This window comes from Gopherus evgoodei, chromosome 1 (genome assembly GCF_007399415.2).
Source record: "Gopherus evgoodei ecotype Sinaloan lineage chromosome 1, rGopEvg1_v1.p, whole genome shotgun sequence".
NCBI classification, from domain to species: domain Eukaryota; kingdom Metazoa; phylum Chordata; order Testudines; family Testudinidae; genus Gopherus; species Gopherus evgoodei.
In genome coordinates this window covers 249176995-249204580 of record NC_044322.1, presented here as the reverse complement: position 1 = coordinate 249204580, position 27586 = coordinate 249176995, and the positions used below count along the sequence as shown (strand labels likewise).

At 41.9% G+C, this 27586-nt stretch overlaps 1 protein-coding gene across 1 annotated transcript in view; it reads left to right on the top strand.

The window, feature by feature from the left end:
* The first annotated feature begins 15611 nt into the window (after positions 1-15611).
* The window catches only part of LOC115639582 (perilipin-3-like), a 43347-nt gene continuing 31372 nt past the window's right edge, over positions 15612-27586 (top strand). The window contains exon 1 of the mRNA XM_030542546.1: positions 15612-15772. Coding sequence (XP_030398406.1) covers positions 15745-15772 — 28 coding nt within the window. The 5' untranslated portion in view covers positions 15612-15744. The remainder of the gene's footprint in view (positions 15773-27586) is intronic.

Sequence of the window (27586 nt, the reverse complement as noted above, 5' to 3'; positions counted from 1 at the left end):
GATCACTACTCATACCTGTAAACATGCTCTAGTTTCTGGTGAAACTGAGAACAGAAATAAGTGTTGCTCTCATGGCTGTGGTAGAATTGCACTTTGCTTTTCAGAAGTTGCTAACAGTACAGTTGGTTAAAATTCCTACCAGTGTCTAGCCCAGGTTGGCTAGACACTACATGGGTTGCTCAGTCCTGGCTTCTGCCTCAGGCCAAGAAATCCCAGGCCTGTTCTCTCCTATCTCAAAATAGGGCCCCTAGAGAGACAGCCCTAGGGCATAAATGTCACACCCCATAAAATACCCACCTGAGTAACCAGTATGTATAATTTTAACCACCTATAAAATCCCTGAGTCTATATCAAGGCTGCATATTTCCACACTTCACAGCTGGAACTGTGAAAGGCTGTAGATGCAATCTTCCCCCTTAGGAAAGCAGACCTTTTAAAATTCACATCATAGGGTGACAGGTATCAAGGATAGCAGTGTTTGGTTTTCTGTGGGTACAGACTGTCTGGTAGTACCTTAAAGGCAACACTTATTTGGGCATGACCTTTTGTGGGTAAAGGACCATTTCAGATGCAGCCTCAACCCTTTTTGTCATCAAAGGGTGAGTAATTCAGCCTTTCTCAGAGCTGCCTCTCAAATAAGAGGCATTAATCACTTATGGACAATACAAAGCAAATCATGCACCCTAAAATAAGAGCTCTTGAATTTCAAAAGAATATGATAGTGTCCGTAATATAGAGGATATGGGTTCTGTTTAGGGCACTACATACCCTAGCAAAGCAAAAATATTAGCACCCTTGTGCTTAAAGGTGCTTAGGCATTGCTCCACTCAACATAGCAGGACCTCCCTGAGACAACTTTTATTTACAAGTGCTGATATCACAAGTCTCATTGTCAATGAGCGACATTGCTGTCACATGGGTCTTGCAGAGCAGTGTTTAATAACTTTTAAAAATAAAACTGGGCTGCTCTTAACTAAAGTGCTTTAATCTAAAACACAGGCCAAGCTTGAGTGTTATGATAGCTTATTACTACCTATGTCCTAGGTTATTCCCAGCCCTGCTATTCCCTTAGGTCATTTCTATGCTTTGTGCATCTCTAAGAGGGCTGCTTGTAGAATGAGGATAGATTCTCTGTAATCATGCAGTATTTTGAAATGTTTATTTTCAGTAACTAGCAAAAGAGGGCCCAGTTGAGGCCTCTATGTGCTACCCTGCTGCAACTACAACTATTACAGCTGTGAACATCCTAATGTACACAAATGCTAAAATTTGCTCAATGTAGCTGTACCCAAAGTCAATGGGGGAGAATTTTTTCTAAGCCACTCTTTCTACAGAGGGAAAATTGATCTAGTGGTTCTGGAATACCTACATTCTATAAAAGCCACTGTGAATGCCTTGCTTACACTAGAAAGGGAATCATTTGACTTCAGCAAATGAAATAAGTAAGGTTGTCAATTGCAGTTAACTCACACAATTAACTCAACTCAATCACAACAGTGCAATTAAGCACATTTTTTAAACACCAATTAAATATTTTTGAATGTCCTACATTTTCAAATAGATTTCTTACACTACAATCTGTACAGTGCTCACTTTATATATAATTTTTCTTACCAATAGTGAACTGTAAAAAGAAAGTATCTTTCAATTCACCTACAAGTACTGTACTACAGTCTCTATCAGGAAAGTGCAACTTACAGATGTAGACTTTTTGAGGGGGGGGGGTTACATAACTGTTCTCAAAAACAAACTTTAGAACCTACACATACACTGAGTCCTACTTATTCTGCCAATTGATAAGACAGACAAGTTTGTTTACATTTATAGGAGATGCTGCTGCCTGCTGCTTATTTACAATGTCACCTGAAAGTGAGACCAGGTGTTCACATAGCACTTTTGTAGCTGGTGTTGCAAGGTATTTATGTTCCAGATATACTAAACATTCATATGCCCCTTCATGCTTTGGCCACCATTCCACATTTCATGCTGATAATGCTGGTTAAAAAATAATGCATTAGTTAAATTTGTGACTGAACTCCTTGGAGGAGGATTGTATATCTTCAGCTCTGTTTTACCCACATTCTGCCATATATTTCATGATGTTAGCAGTCTTAGATGATGACCCAGCTTTTTTTATTAAGAACACTTTCACTGCAGATTTGACAAAATACAGAGAGTACTAATGTGATATTTCTAAAAATAGCTACAGGACCTAACCCAAGGTTTAAGAATCAGAAATGCCTTCCAAAATCTGAGAGGGACGAGGTGGGGTGCATGCTTTCAGAAATCTTAAAAGAGCAACACTCAGATGCGGAAACTACAGAACCCAAACCACCAAAAAGGAAAATCAACCTTCTGTTGGTGGCATCTGACTCGGATGATGAAAATGAACATACATCCGTCCACTCTGCTTTGGATAGTTATTGAGCAGAGCCCGTCATCAGCATGGATGCATGTCCTATGGAAGATGAAGGGACATATGAATTTTTAGTGCATCTGGGACATAAATAGCTTGCAATGTCAGCTACAATAGTGCTATGCAAATGCCCACTCTCACTTTTAGGTGACAAACAAGAAGCAGCCAGCATTATCTCCCGCAAATTGTATCCAAGTTTGTTTGTCTGAGCGATTGGCTGAAGTAGGACTGAGCGGACTTGTAGGACAAAGTTTTACATTGTTTTATTTTCAATGCGGTTATTTTTTGTACATAATTCTACATCTGTCAATTCAACTGTCATGATAGAGAGATTGCACTATAGTACTTGTATGAGGTGAATTGAAAAATACTATTTTTGTTCTTCACAGTGCAAATATTTGTAATAAAACTATAAAGTGAGTACTATACACTTTGTATTCTCTGTTGTAATTGAAATCAATATATTTGAAAATGTAGAAAACATCCAAAAATATTTAAGTAAATTGTATTCCATTATTGTTTAACACAATTGCAATAATTTTTTTTAATCACACAATTAATTGTGATTCATTTTTTTAATCACTTGACAGCCCTAGAAGTAAGCTATATTTGCATAGGGCTTTCTTCCCCAGTATATCTGCATCTGTAGGAATGGCAATATACAATATACAAAAACCTGTAGGAGAACATTTCAACCTCCCTGGCCACACTATAGCAGACCTTAAGGTGGCCATCCTGCAGCAAAAAAACTTCAGGACCAGACTTCAAAGAGAAACTGCTGAGCTTCAGCTCATCTGCGAATTTGACACCATCAGCTCAGGACTAAACAAAGACTGTGAATGGCTTGCCAACTACAAAACCAGTTTCTCCTCCTTTGGTTTTCACACCTCAACTGCTAGAACAGGGCCTCATCCTCCCTGATTGAACTAACCTCATTATCTCTAGCTTGCCTGCATATATATACCTGCCCCTGGAAATTTCCACTACATGCATCTGACGAGGTGGGTATTCATCCACGAAAGCTCATGCTCCAAAACATCTGTTAGTCTATAATGTGCCACAGGATTCTTTGCTGCTTTTACAGATCCAGACTAACACGGCTACCCCCTGATACTTAAAACTTGTGAGAGACTTTAAATGATCTATACCAAATCAGCTGGGAAACCACACACCAGTCCTCTGTAAATCACAGACTGTTGCATAAAAAGGTCATTCAACAGACAGCGTAGCAGAGGCTCTGCTTTGTTATTACCCAGAAAAGTTAGTAAGTGGAAATAAATACAGGCACATCTCCAAAGAATAAGGCAATCACATATGATGTATACAGTGTAGTTACAAATAAACTGATTGTCATTGGATCTGAAATGAAGGCTAAATTTTGGCCCTTTTTACATTTCTAGTTGGATATTTTGATTTTGTAACTGGTGATTCCTCTCACTCTTACTTCAATAATGCTGTGTTTGTGCACAATGTGTTTATTGATGCCATTGATTATAATCCTGGCTTTTAAAAATACAGATTTAAATCTATCTGTCATAAAGATTAAGGCTGAATTACTTATCAGCATCATCTAGGGAATGTCAGACAACCAAATCACTTTCAAGTGCAGGATATCTCCACTGTACGATAGATGTTACATTTTTGTAATATCATGTGGAATTTTTTTTTTAAAAAACCACATTGTTTTTGGAAAAAAAAAATTACATTTAAAAGTAACAAAAGGATGTTGATGCCTTGTGGTTGAAACCTCTGCTCTGTGTTTGTCCTTTGCTAGGGATCGGGAAGTCTCAGGGGAACAAGATTTCCAAGATTTCCTAGTTTCAGCAGGGCCAGAAATACCATAAGATCTGCCTTTTATAATAATGTATATTGGTACTAAAGATCGACCTCAGATCTGGGGGTTTGGTTGTGACCCATCTCCCACTGATATTTTTGCTTCTAGTCAAAGGGTACGTCTACACTAAAGAGACTATAGTAGCATAGCTACTTCACCACAGCTATAATGACACAAACCTATAGTGTAGATGCAACCTACAGCAACAGAAGGGGGTTTTCCATCAGATTAGGGACACCACCTCCCCAAACGACGGCAGGTAGGTCGACAGAAGCAGTCTTTCATTGACAGAGCTGTGTCTACACTGGAGATTAGGTTGACATAGCTACATCAATCAGTGATGTGGATTTTTCACATCCCAGGACCGACGTAGCAATATGGAACTAACTTTTAAGTGTAGATCAGTCCAAAATGATGACGTGCAGGGGTAAAACCTCCCCATAGTTTCGGGTTCAGCTGCAGTTTCACACAAAAATTTATTTCTGTCTTTACCTTATCTGAACCTGTTCACCCAGACCTAGTTTCAGGGTCAAGATGGATTAAGTGAATCTATGGCTTTATACAGAGTAAAAAATTAGGGTCCACTCTCTTAATAGGCGCAACCCATACTGGCCTCATCCATTATGGCCCTGCCTTCATCCACTCCTTGTACAGGGCTGGGAGGCAAAGCAGCCCCACATGGCCATTTGCTCTAGAAGATATGGGTCTCAGCAGCTCCAGAGGATATAGGGGACACAGCAGCTTGCCAGGACCCTTGTCCCCAAGATAAGCAGATATACTTTTGTATGTGAGGTATTAGATGTACAGGGCTCAATTTAGCCCTCCTGGAACCAGGTGCAAAACCCACTGAACTTAATGGGAGTTATGTCCACTTTATTATGTATTACTGTTAACTAGAAGTGCCAAGCTCACAATACAGCAGATGGCTATGCCACCCAGATAGGGGAGCACAAGGAAATGCGATCCTGGGACACTGCAAAACCCACAGAGGGAGCTTGATTTTCATCACAGAAGAGTTTTAGAACTCCCTTCCAGTGTCTCCCACTTAGTCTCCCACTGTCTTCGTTAGGATCAGGATGTCACTCTGGTCTCCTCACTACTATTAACCTGATGTCCTTTAGAGTTTCTGCCACATTCCCCAGCTGCCTGTTAGTAGGGTGACCATATTTCCCAAAGAGAAAATAGGACACCCCCAGCCGCTCACCTGATATGTACTCCCCACCCTCCATGAGGCTGTTGTCTGTGGCTGGAGTCCTGCCAGGGGCCTCTCAGGAGGCTGTTGGTGGGTTTCTGAAATCTTGCCACCCCCCATACTGGAATGCTGCCAGTGCCTCCCTTCCCCAGATCTGTGTCTCCTGTTGCAGGGGGCTGGCATCTCTGCTCACGCTTCCCTCCTCCCACATTGCTTCACACCCACCTTTTTGACAAAAGTGGGGATTTGTCCCTTTTGCTCTTGCTAACTGATCAAGCCGCCCAGAGCAAATGAGACAAATGCCTCCTTTTGAAAAAAAAACCAGTTGGGATGGCAGGGACAGGGCTTAAAAAAGGGACTGTCCCGGCCAAAATGGGACATATGATCACCCTACTTAGGCCTGAAGTTTCTCACCCAAAACCTTTTCCTGCTCTGAGGAAGAAGTCTTTCTCCAGCTCCTCCCAGCAAGTTAGGCAGGCTCAATGGAAACTGTGCAAGAACACTTTTTAGCCATAGTAGATTACCCAGCAAGACTGGGCAGCTGACTTCATCCTGGAGATGTTGCTGGGGATGACAACAGCCATGGTGTCTGTCAGGGGAACAGAGTGGAAAAATTATCTCTCATTCACTCAGCAATGGGCCTTTCCCCTACTGAAACTTGCTAGAATGAGATGAGCACAAATGCTCTGAGCCCTGGGTCTCTTATGGATTTCTTCTGCTTCCTCCAAAATCACTCATTCGACTCTTCCCCAGTGTACCAGCTTCCCCAGTGTGATTCACCAGGGGCCACTGCTATGGGTACCTAGTCTTACCCAAAATGGTCACCACCAGGAGCAGCCCTCAATTAGGGGTACCATGTCATCTCAGTACTGTCACTGCTGTATGTTATGGCTGATGTACCGTGGGATGCAATCCCACCTGTTGCTCATTGTTTTTTAAAAACAGGTCTAAAGGAGCGGGGCAGGGGTCCTCTGAGACTGATGGCAGTGGGTATTAGGTAGGGAGAGAAAGAAGTCTGAGCCTGGAGGGATGGGTAATGGTTACTCTGCATCTGGGAGTGTTGAGTGGGAGAGATTTCAGAGTTGAAGGGGTGTTTTTGAGCTGTGGAGTGGTTAAGTTGAAGGAGAGGATAGATGGGGGGTGGGCTGTGAGGTATTCTCAAGTAGCTGGGGATTGAGTTGTGGGGAGCTGAGGGACCTGGGGATTTTCTGAGTTTGGAGGACTGTTTGGACAAGGTTGAGTGCAGGAAGGAATGGAGTCAATTGGCAAGTGAGGGCATATGAGCCCTTAAACTATGTCTGAAAGAGGCGGGTCCCGTGAGTTTTGTTATGTATCATTGAACTGTGCTGCTTTTCTTTGAGGTGCAAGGAGGAGCTGGTAAACAGGCTTTTAGTTAGCTTTCCTACGCAATGAAATTACACACTAGCTTCCAGCCTGCAGTTTAATGTTTGGCAGCTGGGCTTTTAAAAGTTTTCAGAGCTGCTAGAATAGAGTATCAGGGCTTATTTGCAACGTACATTGGAGGATTTGTAAGGTACTGGTTTAAATTATGAGTGTAGGGCCAGCTTTTGAGGCCTCGCTTGGCCTCTTTCCTTAGAGTCTGGAGTTGTGAGCTGTTGTTCTAGGATCCTGTAATTCATAGCAAATGTTTGCAGAGTGCTCAATGTTGTTGCTAAGGTGCTCCTTCAGGCTGAGCTGTGTGGGGAATGGCACGAAGCTAATTTAGACCCATTTTTAAAATGTTTTCCTAAGCTACAAATATGGGTTGTTTGTATCCAGTGCAGTACACTCTGATTTCTTGAATTGACAGGAGGGATAAATACATTCCATCCGTATTATTCAACATGAGCAGGAGCTATGCTCCTACCCTTTGAAAGTGTTTTTCAGTCAATAAACCAAAAGATAGGAGACAGGATTCCATGCTAGCACTTTCAATGGCATGTTAAGTGACTTACATGATTTAGGGGGAGGGATAGCTCAGTGGTGTGAACATTAGCCTGCTAAACCCATGGTTGTAAGTTCAATCTTTGAGGGGGCCATATGGGAATTAGTCCTGCTTTAAGCAGGGGGTTGGACTAGATGATTTCCTGAGGTCCCTTCCAACCCTAATGATCTATGATTCTATTACCAACAGCCTCAGATGCCTTAGTTTACTTCCTATTAAAATGGGAATAGCAGCTATATATGTATTTCTTTTGACTTGATTATCAAAAGGTTCCTGATTTGACAGGTAACTATGGATTAAGGATCACTACAGAACAAGGTAAATGAATATAGCATTATATTCATGGGTACTTTCATAAGATATATGAAGCTATAACAGAGATTGCCAGATACTTCTGAAACTATACAATCATGGAGTTCCCCCAAAAACTGCAATAAAATTAAAGGCTGAGAAAAAACTATTCACTTCTGAGCCAATGGGGAAGCAGGGATTTGCATATAACAGCTGATTGGCGGAAAGGTGAGAGCCACCACCGAACTCAGCTGTAGACAATCATAATGTAGTCATTTGCATACATGATTTGATTGGGTAACATTGTTTCTTATGCCAGTATTTACATCTGTGAAGGTAAACAATAGAAATGCCATGTTTTGTCACATGACTTTCTTTAGCCAATGATGAGGTGGAATTTTCTTGTCTATTACAAGGTGTAATTATCTTGTAGGGTTTTGAGGGTCAGTTTTTGAAATAGTCAGGTAACAGGTTCTTGACTGGAGTTAAAGTATCCCTTGAATGGTGTTAAAGTATCCTTTGAATGAGAATGGTGTAAAATGAACAAAATGTTATCTTACGTGAGTTCAGAGGGTGAAGAATAAGACTAATGGAATAATTTGTACACCTGTAGACCATCCAGCCAATGATGAAAACAAACACGGTATCACCGACTGGCAGGTAATCAGAGCTGCTGCTGCTTCAGTGAAGCTGGGAAGCGGTTGTTATTGGAGGAAGCATTGAGTTATGCTTGGGGCACTGGAATGGGACTCAGGAGACAGGCATTCATTTTCTACCACAGTTCTACCACAGATATCTGAGATCACGCTGGGCAAGCCACTTTATCTTTTTGTGCCTCATTTGCTAGTTTTCTGCTTGAATGTTCTGTCCTTTTCTCCATCTCTCTCTGTCTGATCTAATTAGAATGTTAGGGAGTGTCTCTCACTAGGTGTTTGTGGAACACCTGGCACAATGAGGCCATGCTGTTGATTGGGGGCTGCTGGGGTACAAAGGATGGTGTAGTGCATAGGGCACTATACTGGGACTCAAGAGACTCTGGCTTAATTTCAAGCTCAGCTACCGGCTTTCTGTGAGACTATGGGCAGGTCATATATGCTACCTTGTGCCTCAGTTTCCCATCTGTAAAATGGGGGTAGTATTTCCTTATCTCATCGGGGTATTATTAAGTTAAAATCCATGAAAGATTATGAGGTGATCAGCATATCTGCATTTCTAGATAGATAAGGGTTGTAATACAAATAATCATAAAAATGAGGAGTATTTTAACTTCTTTGAATAGTTTTGAATAACAGACGTTTTGGAGCATGAGCTTTCGTGGGTGCATACCCACTTCCTCAGATCACATGCATCTGAGGAAGTGGGTATTCAGTTAGTCTATAAGGTGCCACAGGATTCTTTGCTGCTTTTACAGATCCAGACTAACACGGCTACCCCTCTGATACTTGAATAGTTTTGTATCCCACATGGACTGATTATTGAATTAAACTTGCTGAGTGAGAAGACTAGAGACCACTACAAGGGGGTGGCCTTCTGTATCCAGTGTGACTCCCAAGCTGTCAATCACCTGGTTGTGGCATGAACCATCGCATCAGTTGGCTTCAAGTTGAAAAATTGCCCTGCGTGATGATCATTCACTTAATTAGGAGTTAGTTAGGTGAATGGTCCTTGGCTAGTGGGGGTCATAATTTTTCATCCACTTAGGCCTTGGATGATGTGCACCAGGACATGCAAGGCTGCTGTGCTCCATGTTGAATAGGAGCAGAGAGTACAGGAGGGTCTAAGTCTGAAATTCCTGCTACCTTCCTCTTGATTGCAGGGAGAAAAAGGGATAAGAAATAGGGTGTGAGAGAAGAAACAGGCTTACCAGAGACTACTCACATGTAAATGAAACATTATATACTCTCCTCTTTGAATTACTCCTACTTAGGAAGAGGAGAATGTCAGTGGCTATGCAGCAGTGCTTTCATTAAGGCAGGATCAGATTCCCTTGCATTCCCTGTCCTTCTCATCATCTTTTAGCTTGTGCTCACATGCATAACATTCCTCCACATATGCTAGTCAGGATCAAGCACTTAATAGGTTATTACAGTGCGTTAAGGGATTGGACCAAGAACTATCACGGAATTTTCTGCTCACTCAGTTAAATTGCATCCTCAGAAAACCAAGCAAAAGTAAAAGTCTGTGTGCAACACAATTTCACTAGGCAAGAAAGAGAGCATGGGTGCCATGCTGGAGGCTGTTCCATGCTTACAAACTGGGCTTCTATTTCAAATTGTTTTACAAACAACCTGAAGTGTTGAACCTAACTATAGAAAACCCCAGTTGCACAGATCCCTCAGACTGATTCTTGGTACCAAGGCCCTCCCCTTGCCCTCCTCAGTGGAATTACATCAGACTTAAATTAGGATGTGAAATGGGAGGATGTCACACATTCCATCAGAGCAACTTACAGAGTAAAACTCTCTTTCATGTGTATGAGAGACAAAGACACACACACACAGAGAACATGGGGCATTAACTTTAATGGAGTTACTCCAGATTCTCAGTGTGGATTTGGCCCCATACATAGGTTTTTAGGCTTTGATCAGTCTGTGAGATTCTCTATCCTTGTGTGTTATCTGACGTTTCCATTAAAACCCTAACTTAACACTGTCATGTCTTTCCGTTGACTTTCAGTTATAACTGACTGCACCATGTCCTCTAAGACGACCAAACTAGATGTCGTTTCCTCAGAGAACTGGGAACAGAAGAAGCAGGTGGGTACATCCTGTAGGAATATGAGGTTCAGCAGGTAGGATACTGGTTTGCATTATTAAGCACCAACAACGGGTAATTCAGGCCACCCTACACAGAATTGTCAAGAAATGTGCCTAGTAACTGTTGAAATGAGTCCAGAACTAAATGAATGTGAATAATAAATTCTCCATTCTGTGCCAAGAAAGACAGTGGACCAGGTCCTAAGCTAGTGTAAATTGGCTTGTCTATCATTGGAGGAGTGCTGATTTATACCAGTTGAGGGTCTCATATTAGGTTTATAAGTAGCATCAGGACTGGTACTTTTCAGCCCTTCTCATCCATGTTGGTGTCATATGGCAAGGCCAAGACTGACACAGCAAAATTATCTGTATCTAACAATTGTTCAGCAATTCAAAGGTGATTTCTGGAAGTCCAGGTGACATAAGTCTATTCTAAATAGCCATTCCACTGTTCAGTGATTTCTTCTGTTCCATTTTTCCATACACAAAGACCAAAGCAATGTTTGTTTTTAGTCTGTCTGACTTTGATTTTTGATTAAGGAAAACAACAAGGAACATGTATAAAAGGCCTGATTCTCCACACTTGTACACAAGTTTTATGTTACTGGTGTGAAGTAATATTGGCATAAAACTGCATCCTAACTGAAAAACAAAATAGCAGCTGTCTCATAAGGGCCCCCAAAGTGAGCAAGAAGGGGTGGATTTTGAAGGTGCAGTGCACAGCAAATAGAATGACATCTCCTGTTAGTTACTAAATTAGTCACGCTAGATTAGATTAGAAATGGTCTAGACTAAGACTAGAAACAGTGATAACTAAAAACAACGAGGAGTCCTTGTGGCACTTTAGAGACTAACACATTTATTTAGGCATAAGCTTTCATGGGCCAAAACCCACTTTATCGGATGCATGCAGTGGAAAATACAGGAGCAGGTATAAATACATGAAAGGATGGGAGTTGCCTTTCCAAGTCTTGTTAGACTGACCTTACACTTGGGAAGGCAACTCCCATTCTTCCATGTATTTATATCTGCTCCTGTATTTTCCACTCCATGCAGCTGAGGAAGTGGGTTCTAGCCCACAAAAGCTTATGCCCAAATAAATTTGTTAGTCTCTAAGGTGTCACAAGGATGCCTTGTTGTTTTTGCTGCTACAGACTAACACAGCTGCTACTCTGAAACCTGTCATAACTAAGTATTCCACCTCCTCCTTAAAGGGCAAGGGGTAAAATAATCTTTTGATTTTGGTTCATCCTAATTTTCTGTTTAAAGAGTTCAAAGACAGAACTAGTAGAAGTTGTACCTGGACTCAAATTGCTGTAAACCTTTCTCCTCCATCTCCAAACCCCAATGACTTCTCAGTGTCTGCACTTACACGACTTACTGCTCAGAAATGTGAAATAGGACTAGATGTTTGATTTTATTAGACTTTTCAAATTATCTAGTTTAAAAAGACGTATTGATGCAGACCATGAATTCTGATTTTCTTTGAGGAGATGATAGGATTTCATTTCTTCTACAACTCCAGATCCACAACCACTATACATGGTGTAGCTCCATTGACTTCAGTGAAGTTCTGCCATTTAAACTAGCTCTGGAGCTGGTCCTAAACCTTTGGAAAGCCAGATAGATCAATCAGGGTTTTGAGTTTGCTTCTTAACCTGCCAGTGAATCTTTGCTGATTTGACTTTTCCTGTTTTGCCTCAGTGTAATGTCTTGAAGAAACCGAGTGGCCTACCCTTCGTTAGCACTTTCTGTGACTTGGTTTCCACTAAATATACTTCCATCAAAAAGAGACATTTGTACAACAAATCTTTGTGTACTGGAGAAGAGAAAGGAGTGAAGACCATTAATGAAGTTGCGGTCAGCAGTGTACAGCCAGTTCTGAATACCCTGGAACCTCAACGTAAGTAAGCCAGGATAGAGAAGCTTTTCTCAATAGGAAGGGAAAATGTAACTCAAAATAAAATTCTGTGGGAAATTCCTCAGTCCTGACTGTCATACATAGGTGGTGTGCAATTTCACAGCAACTTCTGTGCCTAAAACCAGCTGGAAAATTGGCCTCCTGTCTCCACTTCTGATATGGCTGATCTGAGAACTATGACATGTAAACAAAAGCCAGTCTATTCTGACTCACACTGAAAGAGAGTTAAGAAACTAATTCATTTTACCTCTCTATAGCTGCAACAGTAAACTGCAAGGGTCTAGAGTCAGTGGAGGAGAAGCTGCCGATACTTTGTCAGACCACTGATCAGGTAATTATCTTTTATTCAACTAGAGACTCCTTAAAGGTGAAGGCTATGATCTGATCTATTAGCAAGAGTGACTAGAGCTGTGGTGGCAGCTGAATGCCTTGCTGGAGAGGTGTGGATAGGAGTAGCCTATTTTGCAAGAATGTATCTGATCAAAAATGGGTAATTGTGGATTTCACTAGACAATAACAGGCAGTCTGTGCAGTTTCAATTCAAACACTGGAGGGAATTTTGGGGCAGTGAACAAACACACATTTTCTGATGACTGCAAACTAGGAAAGGGGAGATAAAATTGGAAGACACAAACCCCATTTCATAGGTGTTCCAGGACAACATTATGTTGAAATGTCTCCTTTATGGAAGTTTAAGCTCACAAAAGCGAAAGGTGATAATTACCCTATTTTGAGATGAGATCTTAGGTCAAAGCATTAAAAACTGGAGCTGCTGTTGTTCAGCAGCTTTGAAAATTACTCCCACCTTATTAGATACCCTCATTATGAATTTAGCAGCCTGTCTTTCGGCACCCGAGTCTGAAAACTTTGTCCAATATCTTTTTTTTTTTTTAGTATAAAACCAACTTTCCTCTATTTTATCTTCAGCTTGTTTCAGATGTAAAGGACTTCATGAGGTTTCCCAAAGTGAAGGGGGAAAATGATGCAGTGACCAACACAAACATAGGAGTGGTCGGCCTGACCAAAGAAGCCATCCAGACCAGTATGGAGACCCCCAAATCAGCAGTGATTAATGGTATGAGTACAGTCATGGGATGAAAAGTATGTGGGGTGGCTGGGAAACAAGAATTCTGATTTACAACAGAATTGGAGGATTTGAAATTAGTTTTTGTTCCACAGTGGAATGAAAATGAGACCTTTCAAAAATTTTCATTAAAAAACATGAGTAAGTCCCATCCTAAAATAGCCTGGTAATTAGGGTACTAGTTGGGCATATGGGAGACCTAAGTTCAAGTCCCTGCTCTGCCTGATTTGGAGCAGGGAGCTACTGGCTGTTCTTGGTGGGGTTCTGTCAATTCCATCCTGGAGCTGAGAAACCTTCATGATGAAAGTTTCATCCAAATCACTACACTTCTGTGAATAGTTTTGGTTTTGATGAATCTGTGTTTTCCCATATAAAAACATTCTGCTGAAAAATTCTTGACCAGCTTCAGTCATATGGCCAAGAATGAAGTTTAAGCTGTGCTGGAGACAGCTGAAGAGCTAGCACATCCCTACCTCCCCATGGCTGGTAAGTGGGTAAGAACTTATGTGGGTCACACCCAGGTTGGGAATTTCAAAGGAGCCTAAGGGAGTTCAGTGTTCAGTTTCTACTGATTTCCAGTAAAAGTTGAGTACCTACATCTCATAGGTTCTTTTGAAAATTCCAGTCCTGATGTCAATATTTTTGCCATAGCTCCAAAATAAAATGAGGGCATCCTGATGTTCCACTCTTCTTGTTACCTTGGACTTTCCTTCTGTTTGGAGTTGGCTGATATAATAACAAGACAGTAAATGGATAAAGGGCCCCTTGCATTGATAAGACCAAATAATTAACAGGACTCCCACTTGAACTAGCTTTAAGCCATGAGCAACGCCTTCATTCTAGTCCTTGCTTTCATCCATTTACACACTGTAAAGGTGTAAAAGGAAGACAAATATCAGACTGACAGAGGAGAGTGAGTTTAACATATGTCCCCAGGCATCCTGTGAAGTGAGACTTGGCCACAGCTGCGATGATATATGTTAAGCTGTTATGTAACATTTGTTTTAGTGAAGATTGCTCAGTAAAATGCACACATCTGGGAGAGCAAGATCCCAAGCCATAAAACTATGACTGGTGCTGAGTGTGTTTACATCCTGGAGCACATGCTGTCCCTTGCGGGGTGTTAATGCTTCATGGATAGGGGAAATGTAAGTGTGTGGCCAATGGTTATGTTCCTTACCAAAGCGTAAATGCTATTAAATAGGGAGGAGATACTTAAGGAACCACTGACCTTTCTAGAAAAGCTCCGGCTAATTTCAGAGGAAAAGCGGTTACACACGCTGGATCTGGGTTTAATTCCCAGCTCTCCCACAAATTCCTGTAGGACCTCAGACTAGTCATATCAGTTCTTTGTGTTTCCGTTCTCCATTTGTAAAATAGGGATAATCTTTTCTTCCACCCATTGTCTGTTTAGCTTATAAATTCTTAGGGAAAGAGACCGTCTTCTGCTTCTGCCTAGCACAACAAGACCTGAGTCAGTTGGGGACTTCAGGCACTGCCATAATACAAATAACAGCAATAGTAGTTTACCCAATTTCTCCTTAAAACAATTCCATCACTAGATTGGTAGCAAACAATGGTAATAGTAGTGCTGTTGCCAAAGGGCCAGCCTTTTAAAGGTATTGAGGCGCCTAAAGATGCAGATAGGGATCTAGTGAGATGTTCAAAATGCAAGGTGCCTATCTCTATCAATGGGAATTATGTGCCTAGGAACTTTTTGAAAATCCCACCAGGTGCCTATTTACCTTTCTGTGTTCCTAAATACTTTTGAAAATCTGACCCTTAGTATCTAAGGTGCAGGTAGAACATGTTCTGCGAAGGTTTTCTAAAAGCTCTGCTCTAGGAATTATTGTGGGGACAGGGCCGGCTCTGCCATTTTTACCATTTTTGCTGCCTCAAGCAAAAAAAAAAAAGCTGCTTGGATTGCCGCTCAAGAATGGATGGAATGCCGCTGCCCATAAACATTTGCCGCCCCAGGAATGTGCTTACTCTGCTGGTGCCTGGAGCCAGCCCTGTATGGGGAAGTTATATAAACTATGTTATACAGGAGGTCAGACTAGATGACCACAGTGGCCTTTCTGGGTTTATAATCTATGAATCTTTGAGTCAGGCTTTCAAATGAAGATTTGGGGAAGCTGTGGTCCATTCTGACATTTTCACCTTTCATTTGGCAGAATAACCTTATTCTCTTGTTTCTGTCAGTTAAACCTACAGTTTTTGCAGAAAGGCATGGCATGGCTCAGCAGCAGCAAGATTATGACAGTTACTGGGAGTGTTTGGGCTCCATGATGACCAAATTCCAGCAATGTGCTTACCAGCATTTCCAGAGCAAGGTCAGGGATGCCGGCCAAAGCATCTGGGAGGCTCTTCAAACTAGTTCCCTGGTAGGAACAAAGTTCTTCTTTCCCCTTCATCCTCATCCCAGAGATGTTCTGGGCAGGACCACAATATAACTAATCTTCTTCTTTGAGTGGCCTCTGCATATTCCCACTCTTGAGATATACCCAGTGCTTAATTTGTAATGAAAGTGGTGCTGGGGCTCAAGCAATTAAGTGCTGGTGATCAAGTATTTTTTACTTTCATAACTGATACGCAAGCCCAGAAGTGCCAGGGTTATGAATGGCCAAGCCTAAAGGTGCCGGGGCTCAGTCCTGGCAAGCCCTGACACAAATTAAGCACTGAATGTACCTGTGGCACAGCCAGGATCAATGGAAGCTTTTAATGCCATTGGAACACTACCTTACACCCTTCTCTTGTGATTCCAAATGTTTGCATAGCAGAGCAATAAAAGTGGTGTGGAGCACCAACTGTCACAGTTCCTTTCAGCCATGGTGGCAGATGGAACGGGAATCTCATCTGGTCCATGGACCCAGTTTTGTCAGAATGTATCATCCAATGCCTTCTTCATTAGGATTAGTGTTAGTTAGCTTCTTCAGTTAGACAGTTTTTACTTATCTTTTTCAGTTTTGGCAGCTTCATTGCTGTTCTTTGTCCCTGTAACTTTTTTTTCCCTTTAGCAATCCAGTCTTTACAGACTTAAAGATTACAAGATTTCTTATTTATCTAGGCCCATTCCAGACCGTCTATAGCAGTGATACTCAGACTGGGGCTCACAAGCCGCAAGTGTCTCTTTAATGTGTCTCTTGTGGCTCTTTGCAGCACGGGATATTAAAACACTGTGATTTAATTATTAAACAATCTAAGTTATATACCATTCAGGATGCTTTTCCTATGTTATTAACCAATTAAGTTATCAACTTGCACTAAGTTATTAACTGATTTACTGTGTGAGTAAAATATATATATATATATATATAAAACTAAATGTAATATAGTACTATAGTAAATGAAACAATGAATTCACACTACTGGGTAATGTCGATCTCTAATATGGCTCCTGGACCACTGAATGCTGAGTATCACTGGTATATAGCTTCAACAGAAGCTTCACAGTGATCAGGGGGAACCATACCAAACAGGGCTGGATTGGCATGGAAAATATCAAAGGGAGCAGGAACAATGGCTCTGTATTGGGGAACAGTTTTATAATCAAACAATAGTGTAGTTGTAAACGTCTCCCATTTCAAGAGAGATTTCTAAAAATTGTACCTTCACACTATTAATTTGCTTCTTGCAGTTGCAGAAATATTGTATCATTGCCTTGATTCGTATAATCACCCAACCCCTGAAGACCATCTACCAGATCCTACTGGTTATTATTGAACACTTTCCCATCAACTTTCAGGATATGACGCAACAAGTTTCCCATACCACAGAAGTACTCCATGCTTCAGTCTCCACTCTTGATTCCTTCCAAGATCTGTCTAGACAAATCCTCTCCCAAATATGGGAGAAAGTGACCAAGGAGGAGGAAGATATGAATGAGCTGCTGGAGTATGTGGTGCACAGTACACCTCTCTGTTGGTTTGTGGGACCCTTCAATGCTTTAAGAGGTAGAACATAAGCAGACTCCACAGAAACTGTAGAATATGGATAAGAAGGCACACATAACAAGTGACACTGCAGAAGTTTGGAAACTGTTACAGGACAGGACTTCTCGGTGGAGCTAATTTATTTGTAGAATTGTCAGGTTTGTCGAACGAAAGTTTTGATCTTTGTGAACTCAGCTCTGAGATTAGAGTTGAGTCTCAGAATAGCCTGGAAGTAAGTAAATAAATCGGGTTCTTTGAAAGTCCCTTTGGAATCATTTAAATACAGGTTGCGGGAGGGGAAAGGGAACTATAAAAAGTCTGACCTTGAACAAGATTTTTTGGTTACATGTGTGGCAAACAGAATCAGTTTAAAACAGGGAGGTTAACAGAAGATTAGGAATTTTAGCAGATAGCAAAAAGAACGTGCCATTGCATAGTCCTTTACATAAGAACATAGGAACGGCCATACTGGGTCAGACCAAAGCTCCATCTAGCCCAGTATCCTGTCTACCAACAGTGACCAATGCTAGGAGCTCCAAAGGGAACGAACACAACAGGTAATCACCAAGTGATCCATTCCTTGTTGCCCATTCCCAACTTCTGGCAAACACAGGCTAGGGACACTGTCCCTGTCCATCCTGGCTAATAGTCATTGATGGACCTATCCTCCATGAATTTATCTAGTTCTTTTTTGAACCCTGTTGTAGTTTCAATTCTGTTAGAGTTCCAGTTGTCTTCACTTGTGACTAGAAAGCTCTGTAAGGGCAACATTGAGATTTGCCCTACATAGCCTGGTAGTACTGGCTGAGTAGGGAATCACTGTTCTGTGGCTGATGGGATATCAGGCTCTGTGGGGTTGCTACTGCCTTCCCTAGTGCAGGTGCGAAGAGAGTGGGAAGACCAGACAGAAGAATTAATATATTGGCCTTCACTATAAGTCCTGGGACACTTGCACAATACAGGCCTGCTTCTCCACTGCTTTGCACCTTGTGTAGTCATTTGCCCCGTGCAAAGTGGGTGTGAAATGCTGCCACATCAGAATGGTCGTCTAACCCAGCCTAACACAGTGGGGTGTTTTGTCCCCCACTCCACCCCAGTAGCCAGGCCACCTAGAGATGTGTATGAGTTTGCTAAGGAACCTGGATTCTTCAGCACAGGTAAGAGAGGCTCAATTTGACACAGGATGAAGAATCCTCACTAGAGCTGGGTAAAATATTTTTTAATCATAAATTTGCCAAAAAATGCCTTTTTCAGAACACAGAAGTTATTTGCAAATTCAAGTAAAAAATGGGGGAAAGAAATTGAAAAAGTCAAAAGTTTGTTTGGGTCATTTCAAAATGAAATGTTTTGACTTTTCATTTCAAATAGTTTCATTTTGAACATTTGGAAATGAAACCCTTTATTTTTTTTTCATTTTGAAATGTTGTTTCTTTTCAAAATGTAGCTAGATTTAAAAATAAAGGAGGGGGTAAAAAGCACCCAAAACCTACATGAAATGAAAAACTGAAAAAAACTCATTTAGGGTCAAGTGAACTGTTTTGTTTGGCTTGAAACACATTTGCTCATTTATTCCATTTCGATGAGGAAAAACTGAAAAATAAAATGAGTTTTGATTTGAACTGATTGTTTTAAATTTTATTTTTTGTTCAGCCCCTGAAATGAAAAATTCATTATTTGCTCAGTCCTGGTCCGCACGCAAATATTTGAATGTTGCATGACAATGTTCAGTGGAAAAGATGACAGCATCTCAGAATCTCAATCTTGTTGCCCATTTGGGATAAACATTTAGAAGGGAAGGGGATAGTGTAATGCTGACAAACCCCAGTCGGCAGGATTGAACTGGGGATCTCTGGAGCTTAGTGTATAAGCCTCTACTGCATGAGCTAAAAGCCAACTGGCTATTAGCTGAAAGAGTAGAGCAGACCCCTTAATTGCTCTCTCTGGAAGTGGTCTCAGTGCCACTCACTGAAACAGACTGGGATCCAGGCATGTGGCTATTGTGCCTCCATCTTAATCTGGTCAAATCCAGTGGTGTAGTTGAACCTTACAGAGAGCCCAAAGGGGAACCCAGCAGAGCATGTGTGCTCATGGTTTTTACACCTGCACAATCTGCTACAAGTACCATCTCATATAGGCAGAGCTTGGATTGTGGGCAGGACTTGGCACAGTACCACCACCTTTTTCCAGTTCAATCCAATTCCAATTCAAACTCTGAGGGAGAACAACGAAGGGATGACAAAAGGATAAACACTCTTTTCTCTCACCCTTCCCTGAAACAGAAAGTGCACATGTTCCCTTTTTTCTGAAAGGGGGATGAAGATGGAGAAGGGCAAGTTCTTCCAGTTACCCTACCTAATTCTTGTTCCCCTACAAAATACTTCACTATCTATCTAAGGTATTTATATAGGCCTGATTGCCAGAGTATCTGAGCACCTCAAAGAACTTCTATGGAGCATCGAAGCCATATTATCTCCACTATACAGAGGGGAAACTGAGCCAATGAGCAGCTAAGTGACTTGCACAAGGTCAGGAAGTCTGTGGCAGAGCATGAAATGGAACCCAGCTCAAAGCCTAGGCTTGTATCCTAACCACTGGAAAAAACTACCTGTCTCCAATATGCCACTCCTTGTTCCAGTGTGCCAGTATTTACTTTGAAACTATGGCCAACATGCAGGTGAAGCAGGCACATTGCTATCTGCAACCTTACCACCAGAGATGGTCTATATTTGGCTGATTTTTTATTTGTTCAGGTTTTTTATGTTTTTTTTTTAAAATTTTTCATAAAATGAAAAGTTCCATTTCAATTTTTTACCCTTTCCTCTACCCTTTTAAAAAAACTTTTCTCTCCCTTTTTCCATTGGAAAGGGCAATGAAAGTCAATGACTTTTAAAGTCACACAGGTGTTTTTGAAAATGTTACCCATCCTAACTAGCAACTCTTTCTAGGCAGGCTGTGGACTCAAAGTGAGTTCAACTGGATGACAGCAAAGACCCAGTGCAATTAATTGGAATCACCTTTGGGGAATAACTCACTCCCAATCTTTGCAGCCTCAAAGGATTTCCACTTTCCTATTGATTAGCAAAGCCTTCTTTTCACTGATTACCTGAACTGTCAGTCCTGAGTATTTCACTCCCTTCCCTCACAGTTACATCACCAGAGGTGTATAAAATCTGACCAGGTGGTGAGTAGAGTAAAGCAGTGTCTGAAGTACTAAGAAAGGGTAGTGGGTTGGCCCTTGAAGGAGGGGCACTTGTTGGTGAGACTTCAGTTTCTTTTTTATTGTTTATATAGTTTTGTGGTCAGGGCTTTGTACTTCTGTGATTAATAAATGTTTGGATGTGTAAATGTTTGTATTAAGAAGCTGTGGGTAGGAAGTTGGGTCTGAGGAACATAATACTACTTGGCCTTAAGCCTTTTAGCTGATGCCTTTAATAGAATCTCATTGCACAGAGTAGTTGATAAATCTTCCATTATTTGAGATGGAATCCTCCTGCTTGCTTTCTCCTTAGCTGTAGCAGAACTGAAATATTTCTTGCTCTTCAAAAAAAGTAGTGACAATGTATCTAGCTCACTATTCCTCTAAATATTCATTGTTAATCTGATGAGGGTCCTGCTATTCCTTCTACTCCTACTTTGGAGTAGAACATCACTCTTGTCTTTAGGGTGCTGTAACTTTTCCTTAACTTGTAACTTCAGGCCTTTCCTCTTGCCCTTTCCAGGTATATCTGATCATACCATGGCTTCTAATGGAAAAGACACAACTATGGCATCCCCAGAGCAGGGGGAGGAAGAGCAACAGGTAGGTGCTCCTGTTTAACCATTACTGGTTCAACATGTGAATATGAAAGATGGCTGGCTGTTATCTGGTAGCAGGCTTCACATATGCACAGCCTGGTGTCTAGAGACTTGTGCAGTTGCTCTTCTACATACTGCAAAATAGCCTGGTTTATAATGATATTTAAAAATTCTTCTTGCCTTAGTTAACCTAGTGATCCAGTTTCAGTACTAACTTCAAAAGCAGCTGTTGGGCCTCTTCAGATTTTTGACCATTCAAGAATCCTTTGATTGGGTATAACCACTTGAAAAAGAAAAGGTTCAGCCCCAATGTGGAACATTGCTTCCCTGACTCACTGTTCTGTTCCTTGCCTCACTAGAATGTCTTGAGGAGGGTTGCCAGTCTACCTTTAGTCAACTCTGCCTGTGATCTGGCTGCAACTGCCTATGCTTCCACCAAGGAGAGCCATCCCTATGTGAGGTCCATCTGTGACATGGCAGAGAAGGGAGTGACCTCCATTACCAAAGCTGCAGTTAGCAGTGCACAGCCAGTTGTAACTAGACTTGAACCTGAGGGTGAGTAAAGCATATATACAGACCTTTCTGTTTGTGTGGTGCAATTTCTCAACAGTAGGATCTTTACACCCTGTTCGGAAGCTTGCATCTCTAAAACTCAGGTACTGGAGGAGAAGCTGGCAGTGGGGATGGTGTGACTATAGAGGAATAATACAGCAGCCTATGCATGTAAGGTAACATCTGCTAGAGGCTAACAAAGGGCTTTGCTTACACTAATTTACTATTGCTGAACCTGCCCTCACCTTCACTGTAGCTAGGAGGTAAGATTAGCACTAAAGCTCTTTGCTTTTAAGGCGCAACACCCTTTGAAAGGTACCTAGTTGCAAAATGAGATCTCCTCATTCTGCCTCCAGCGAGGCTCAGAATCTAGGCTGATCCAACAAAATATTACCTTACTCACCCTGTCTAATATCTCTGGATCAACATGGCTACAACAACACTGTAGACAGACTAAAACAACTAAACTTTTTTTTCTTAACTAGCTGCTTATCAGGCAATAGCACAACAGCAATGGCTGCTCCCTGACTTGCTTCCTTCATGAGAACAGTTAGTTGGACTTATTGCAGCCAAGGCATTGCAAAAAGCTTCTTGGTGCCTTCCAGAGGGATGTTTGATGAAAAAGCTTCAGAGCTGTTAGATGATGGGGTGACATCATTGCACTTTATTCAGAACATAAAAACCTTTCACTTGGAGAGGGAGCCTGGAAAGTGATGCCTGGAATACTTGGGTAAGAGACAATTCTGCAGTAAGTATAGATGGGAGGAGAGAGTGTTCAGATGCTAGTCATACCTATCTTAATTCAGTTGCCCAATTAGGATGCATGGGAGGAAATATGGAACTATGAACTATTGAACGGGACACTATTTTTCATAGACAATGTTTACAAAAGTTGATAACTTGGAGAGGGAGGGAACCACTTTAGATGGGGAAGGAAGGGGGGACATGTGCAGCACCGACAACCCGAACAATTGCTGCCTGAACATATTGGAGAACTGAAGCTCTCAGTACAAATGTAAACCAGGTTCTGTAAATATTACAACAGCGCTATTGACCAATTAAGAAACTGAACTCTGGTTTTGCTATAGGGACAACAGCAGAGGAGTGTGTTTCTGAAGTACCTGACAAAGTGGAGGAGAATCTACCAGTCCTTCAACAGCCTGCTAATGAGGTAACTTTCACCACCCTCTCACTAGACAAAACATCATGCCTTTATGAAAGGCATGCCAATAATGGGATGCTTCCTCCAGCAGAGGAACACTCCATACTAAAAGTGGTCAAGAGGCAGGAGCTAGTGTCTAAATAGAACTCTGGTCTGATGCTTAACAGCAAGATGCAGTTCTTCCCCTGAAGATTTGACCTATGGGGCAGAGCAGGTGGTAATCCTCTTCCCCCAACCTCAATCTCTGGGTAAATATGGTGGTATCACCCTGAATTACTATACAAATCTTGCTTGATCACTCTTTTCTTCTCTAGGCTATATCTGAAGCACAGGAGCTGGCCTCTTCCAGACTGACAGATGTCAAGGAGACCATGATCAGAGCGGTAGATATGACCAAAGAGGCTGTTCAGGACAGTATGAAGACCACCAAATCAGTGGTAACTGACAGCATGAGCACAGTTGTGGAATCAAGAATGGGCCAATTGGCCATAAGTGGAATGGAAGCAGTGCTGGAGAAATCTGAAGAGCTCTTGGATCACTATCTTCCCATGACAGATGATGAACTAGGTCAGAACACACACATGAGTGACAGGTCTATTATCTTAAAGTTTAGGGTAATCCTCCCTTTGGGCCAAATATCTCTCTACGCAATCCTATCTGGCACCAAATCCTGGCTCATTCTACAGCCTTTTCCTAGCTGAGACTGAAGGTTAAGACTCTAGTTGTTGCTCAAATCATTTTACATGATTACATGCCCACTAAGTGGGGACAGGGTGGTACTAGAAGGAATGATGGGCATGACTAATCATTAGTCATTCGCAAAGGATGTGAAATCTTAGTAATGATGTGTGGAATATGGGTTTTTGTTTTAAGGCTGAAGCTACCTACCTCTGTGGTACTTGATAGGTGCTAAGACACGTACTTGTTATAAGGGAGCTTAAGATTTAGCAGATCAATATGGCTTGTCCTCCTTTCACCATCTCTTAACCTGAGAGGGTGAACAACCTGAACTCTCTTCCCTCTAGCTGAACTTGCAGAATCTGTGGAAGGGGCTGAAGTGTCTTCAGCACAACCACAAGAGCATCGGAGTTACTTCGTGCGTTTAGGTTCCCTGTCAACCAAACTCCGCCAACGTGCCTACCGCTACTCCCTAAACAAGATGAGACACACCAGTCAAAGCATCAGAGAGGCTCTTTCCCAGCTTCATGAAACCATGGGACTGGTAGGAACTCCACTATCTCTTACAACTGATGCCCTCCAGGGCCGGGAACACACTAACGACACGTGTATAGAATGTGGTACAATGAGGCTTAGGCCTCATTCATAGCTGTGCTATGTAACTAGACCCTTCTACTCTTGATGCATTGAGCATACCACACTGTGGGGTGAAGGCATGTCAAACAGTGGAACTAGAATAACTGATGTGCAAATGTCTCATCTCTGGATATGCTTAATCCACTTCTAGATTGAATACCTTAAGCGAGGTGTTTCTCTCCAAGAAGTCCAGGAGAAGTTCCATCACCTGTGGCTGAGCTGGAATAGAGAGCAGCCAGAAAGCAGTGAAACCAAGGATTTGGCAAAACCAGAGGTATGTACATTTGGGTGTGTGAATGTGGGGGGGTGGTCAGCTCTGGTCTGAGAAGTTAGTCACCCTGGAAGGCCCAGAATAATTGCCTCTCTGGATAAGTAGCTCAAACTCAGGTGACTTTAGGTTCATTACAAAGTTGCTCCCTTTTGAGCGAGTGGTTTCCTTCCTTAGACATCCCTAAGATGTCACACCAGCAAGGTCTGTGCCCAAGAAGCATAGTCTCTTCAGATCCATGCTTACTACTTTTTTAAACCTCTGCACAGCCTGAAAACTGACTGTAGATCATGGGCTTGCAACCAGTGAAACCCCTGTTAACTTGGCTTATCTCTCTTCTGACCTACCTTACATGGCTTATTGCCTCTGTTAGCCTCCATTGTCACAAGTGGCTTCTCTTAGGGAGGCACAACTTGGCCTCTTTATGTATCCTGAAAGAGCATGGCACACCCATTGCAGACCTCCTTGACTGCCAGTAGTACCTTGCAGCATAATTTGCTGCCTTACAACATCACCTGAGGCAGTGGCAAGTGTGATCCTAATTGTGATTTGAACACTAGAATTAAACTTCTATTTCTCCAGCAGATGGAGTCTGAGACCCTGGCTATGTCCTGCAGCATTATCCAGCAGCTGCAGGATGCCTGCCAGATGCTAGTATCCAGCATTCAAGGTCTCCCTACCAACTTTGAGGACAAGGTGAAACAGATGTATCACAACATGGAAGAGCTTCATGCATCCTTCTCCACTGCCCATTCCTTCCAGGATCTCTCCAGCAGCCTCCTAACCCAGAGTCGGGAGATGGTGACCAAGGCCCAGGAATACGTGGATGAGCTGATGGCATACGTGATGGAGACTACTCCTCTGTCTTGGGTTGTGGGACCCTTCATCCCATTGGCTAAGGTGTCTGCAGATGCCATTGAACCACAGAACCAAGAAAATGGGGCTGAGGAAGCCTCCAAGTCTAAGGAAGTCCTGTGACCTAGAAACCTGAAACTTCTACTTCTAAGGAAGAAGGCAAATTCGTTCAGTCTTCCTTCTGACTTCATGTGTACTAGCATATGTCAAGGAAGACACAGTGCATACAAGTACTAGCCACTGGTGCCTTAGTCTCTCTCCTAATTTCTGGAGGTGTTGTGTGACTGCTGTAATGTAGATCACTTCTCAGCTCAGATACTACTTGTTTGTGTTACCACTGTCTTCAAAATAAAATGTCACTTCATTTGAATGAAGGTCTAATCTGCTCTCTCTAAGAAGTCTGTCCAGTTCTATAGTAGACATCTGTGCCTGCCATTATTTATGCTATATGTAGCCTTGTTTGCCAGTAGCAGCGACCACTGGCATTAGTGTGCAGACACTTAAAAGCCTGGGAAGCTTACCCCATGTACCATAGAACCAAATCTAGAACTATTTAGAAATTAAGGCTCTAGATCACTACTCACACCTGTAAACATGCTCTAGTTCCTGGTGAAACTGAGAACAGAAATAAGTGTTGCTCTCATGGCTGTGGTAGAATTGCACTTTTCTTGTCAGAAGTTGCTAACAGTGCAGTTGGTTAAAATTCCTACCAGTGTCTAGTCCAGGTTGGCTAGACACTGCCTGGGTTGCTCAGTCCTGGCTTCTGCCCCAGGAGAGAACAGGCCTGGGATTTCTTGGCCTATCTTAAAATAGGGCCCCTCTAGGGACAGCTCTAGGGCATAAATGTCACACCCCATAAAATACTGGTTACTCAGGTAGGTATGTATAATTTTAACCACCTATAAAATCCCTGAGTCTGTATCAAGGCTGCACAGCTGGAACTGTGAAAGGCTGTATATGCCATTTTCCCCCTTAAGAAAGCAGGCCCTTCAAATCCACATCATAGGGTGACAAGTATCAAGGGTAGCAGTGTTTGGTTTTCTGTGGGTACAGACTGCCTGGTGGTACCTTTAAATAAATGTTGCCTTTGGACATGACCTTTTGTGGGTAAAGGACCATTTCAGGTGCCTCCTCAACCCTTTTTGTCATGAAAGGGTGAGTAATTCAGCTTTCTTACAGCCTCAGACCTACCTGTCAAATGAGAGGCATCAATCCATTGTATGGAAAATACAAAGCAAATAGCACACATTAAAATAAGAGCTTTTGAATTTCAAAAGCTGGTACAGTACCCATAAGAAAGAGGCTATGGGTTCTGTTTAGGGCACCACATACCTTGGAAAGCAAAAACATTAGGCCCCTTGTGCTTAACGGTATTTAGGCATTGCTCCACTCAACATTGCAGGACCTCACTGAGACAAGTTTCATTTACAAATGATAGCAACACTACAGTGCGGATATCACAAGTCTCATTGTCATTGAGTGACATTGCTGTCACATGGGTCTTGCTGAGCAGTGTTTAAAAACTTTTAAAATACAACTGGGCTGTTCTGAACTAAAGTGCTTTAATCTAAAACCCAGGCCAAGCTTGTGTGTGTTACGATAGCATATTACCACCTATGTCCTAGTTTCTTCCAGCCCTGCTATTCCCTTAAGTCATTTCTATGCTTTGTGCCTCTCTAAAAGGGCCACTTGTAGAATAGGGATAGGTTCTCTGTAATCATGCAGTATTTTGAAATGTTTATATGCAGTAACTAGCACAGGGGGGCCCAGTTGCAGCAGGGTAGCACACAGAGGCCTCAGCTGCAACTATTACAGCTGTGAACATTCTAAGGTGCACAAGTGCTAAAGTTGGCACCATGTAGCTGTATCCAAAGTGAATCGGAGAGAAGCTGTTCCAGATGCATTTTTCTAAGCTACTCTTTCTACAGAGGGAAAACTGATCTAGTGGTTCTGGAATACCTACATTATATAAAAGCCATGCTACCTTGCCTACACTAGAAAGAGATGCACCTTATTCCAGCAAAAGTTTGTTGCCAGTATCATTTGACTTCAGCAAATGAAATAAGTACACTGCAATTGACAGCTTAACTCACACAATTAACTCAACTAAATCATCATTAATAATGTAATTAAGCACTTTTTAAACAATAGAATACAATCAAATATTTTTGGATGTCCTACATTTTCAAATAGATTTCAATTACAATACAATCTGTACAGTGTTCACTTATTTTTTTCTTCCAAATAGTGGACTGTAAAAAGATAAGAA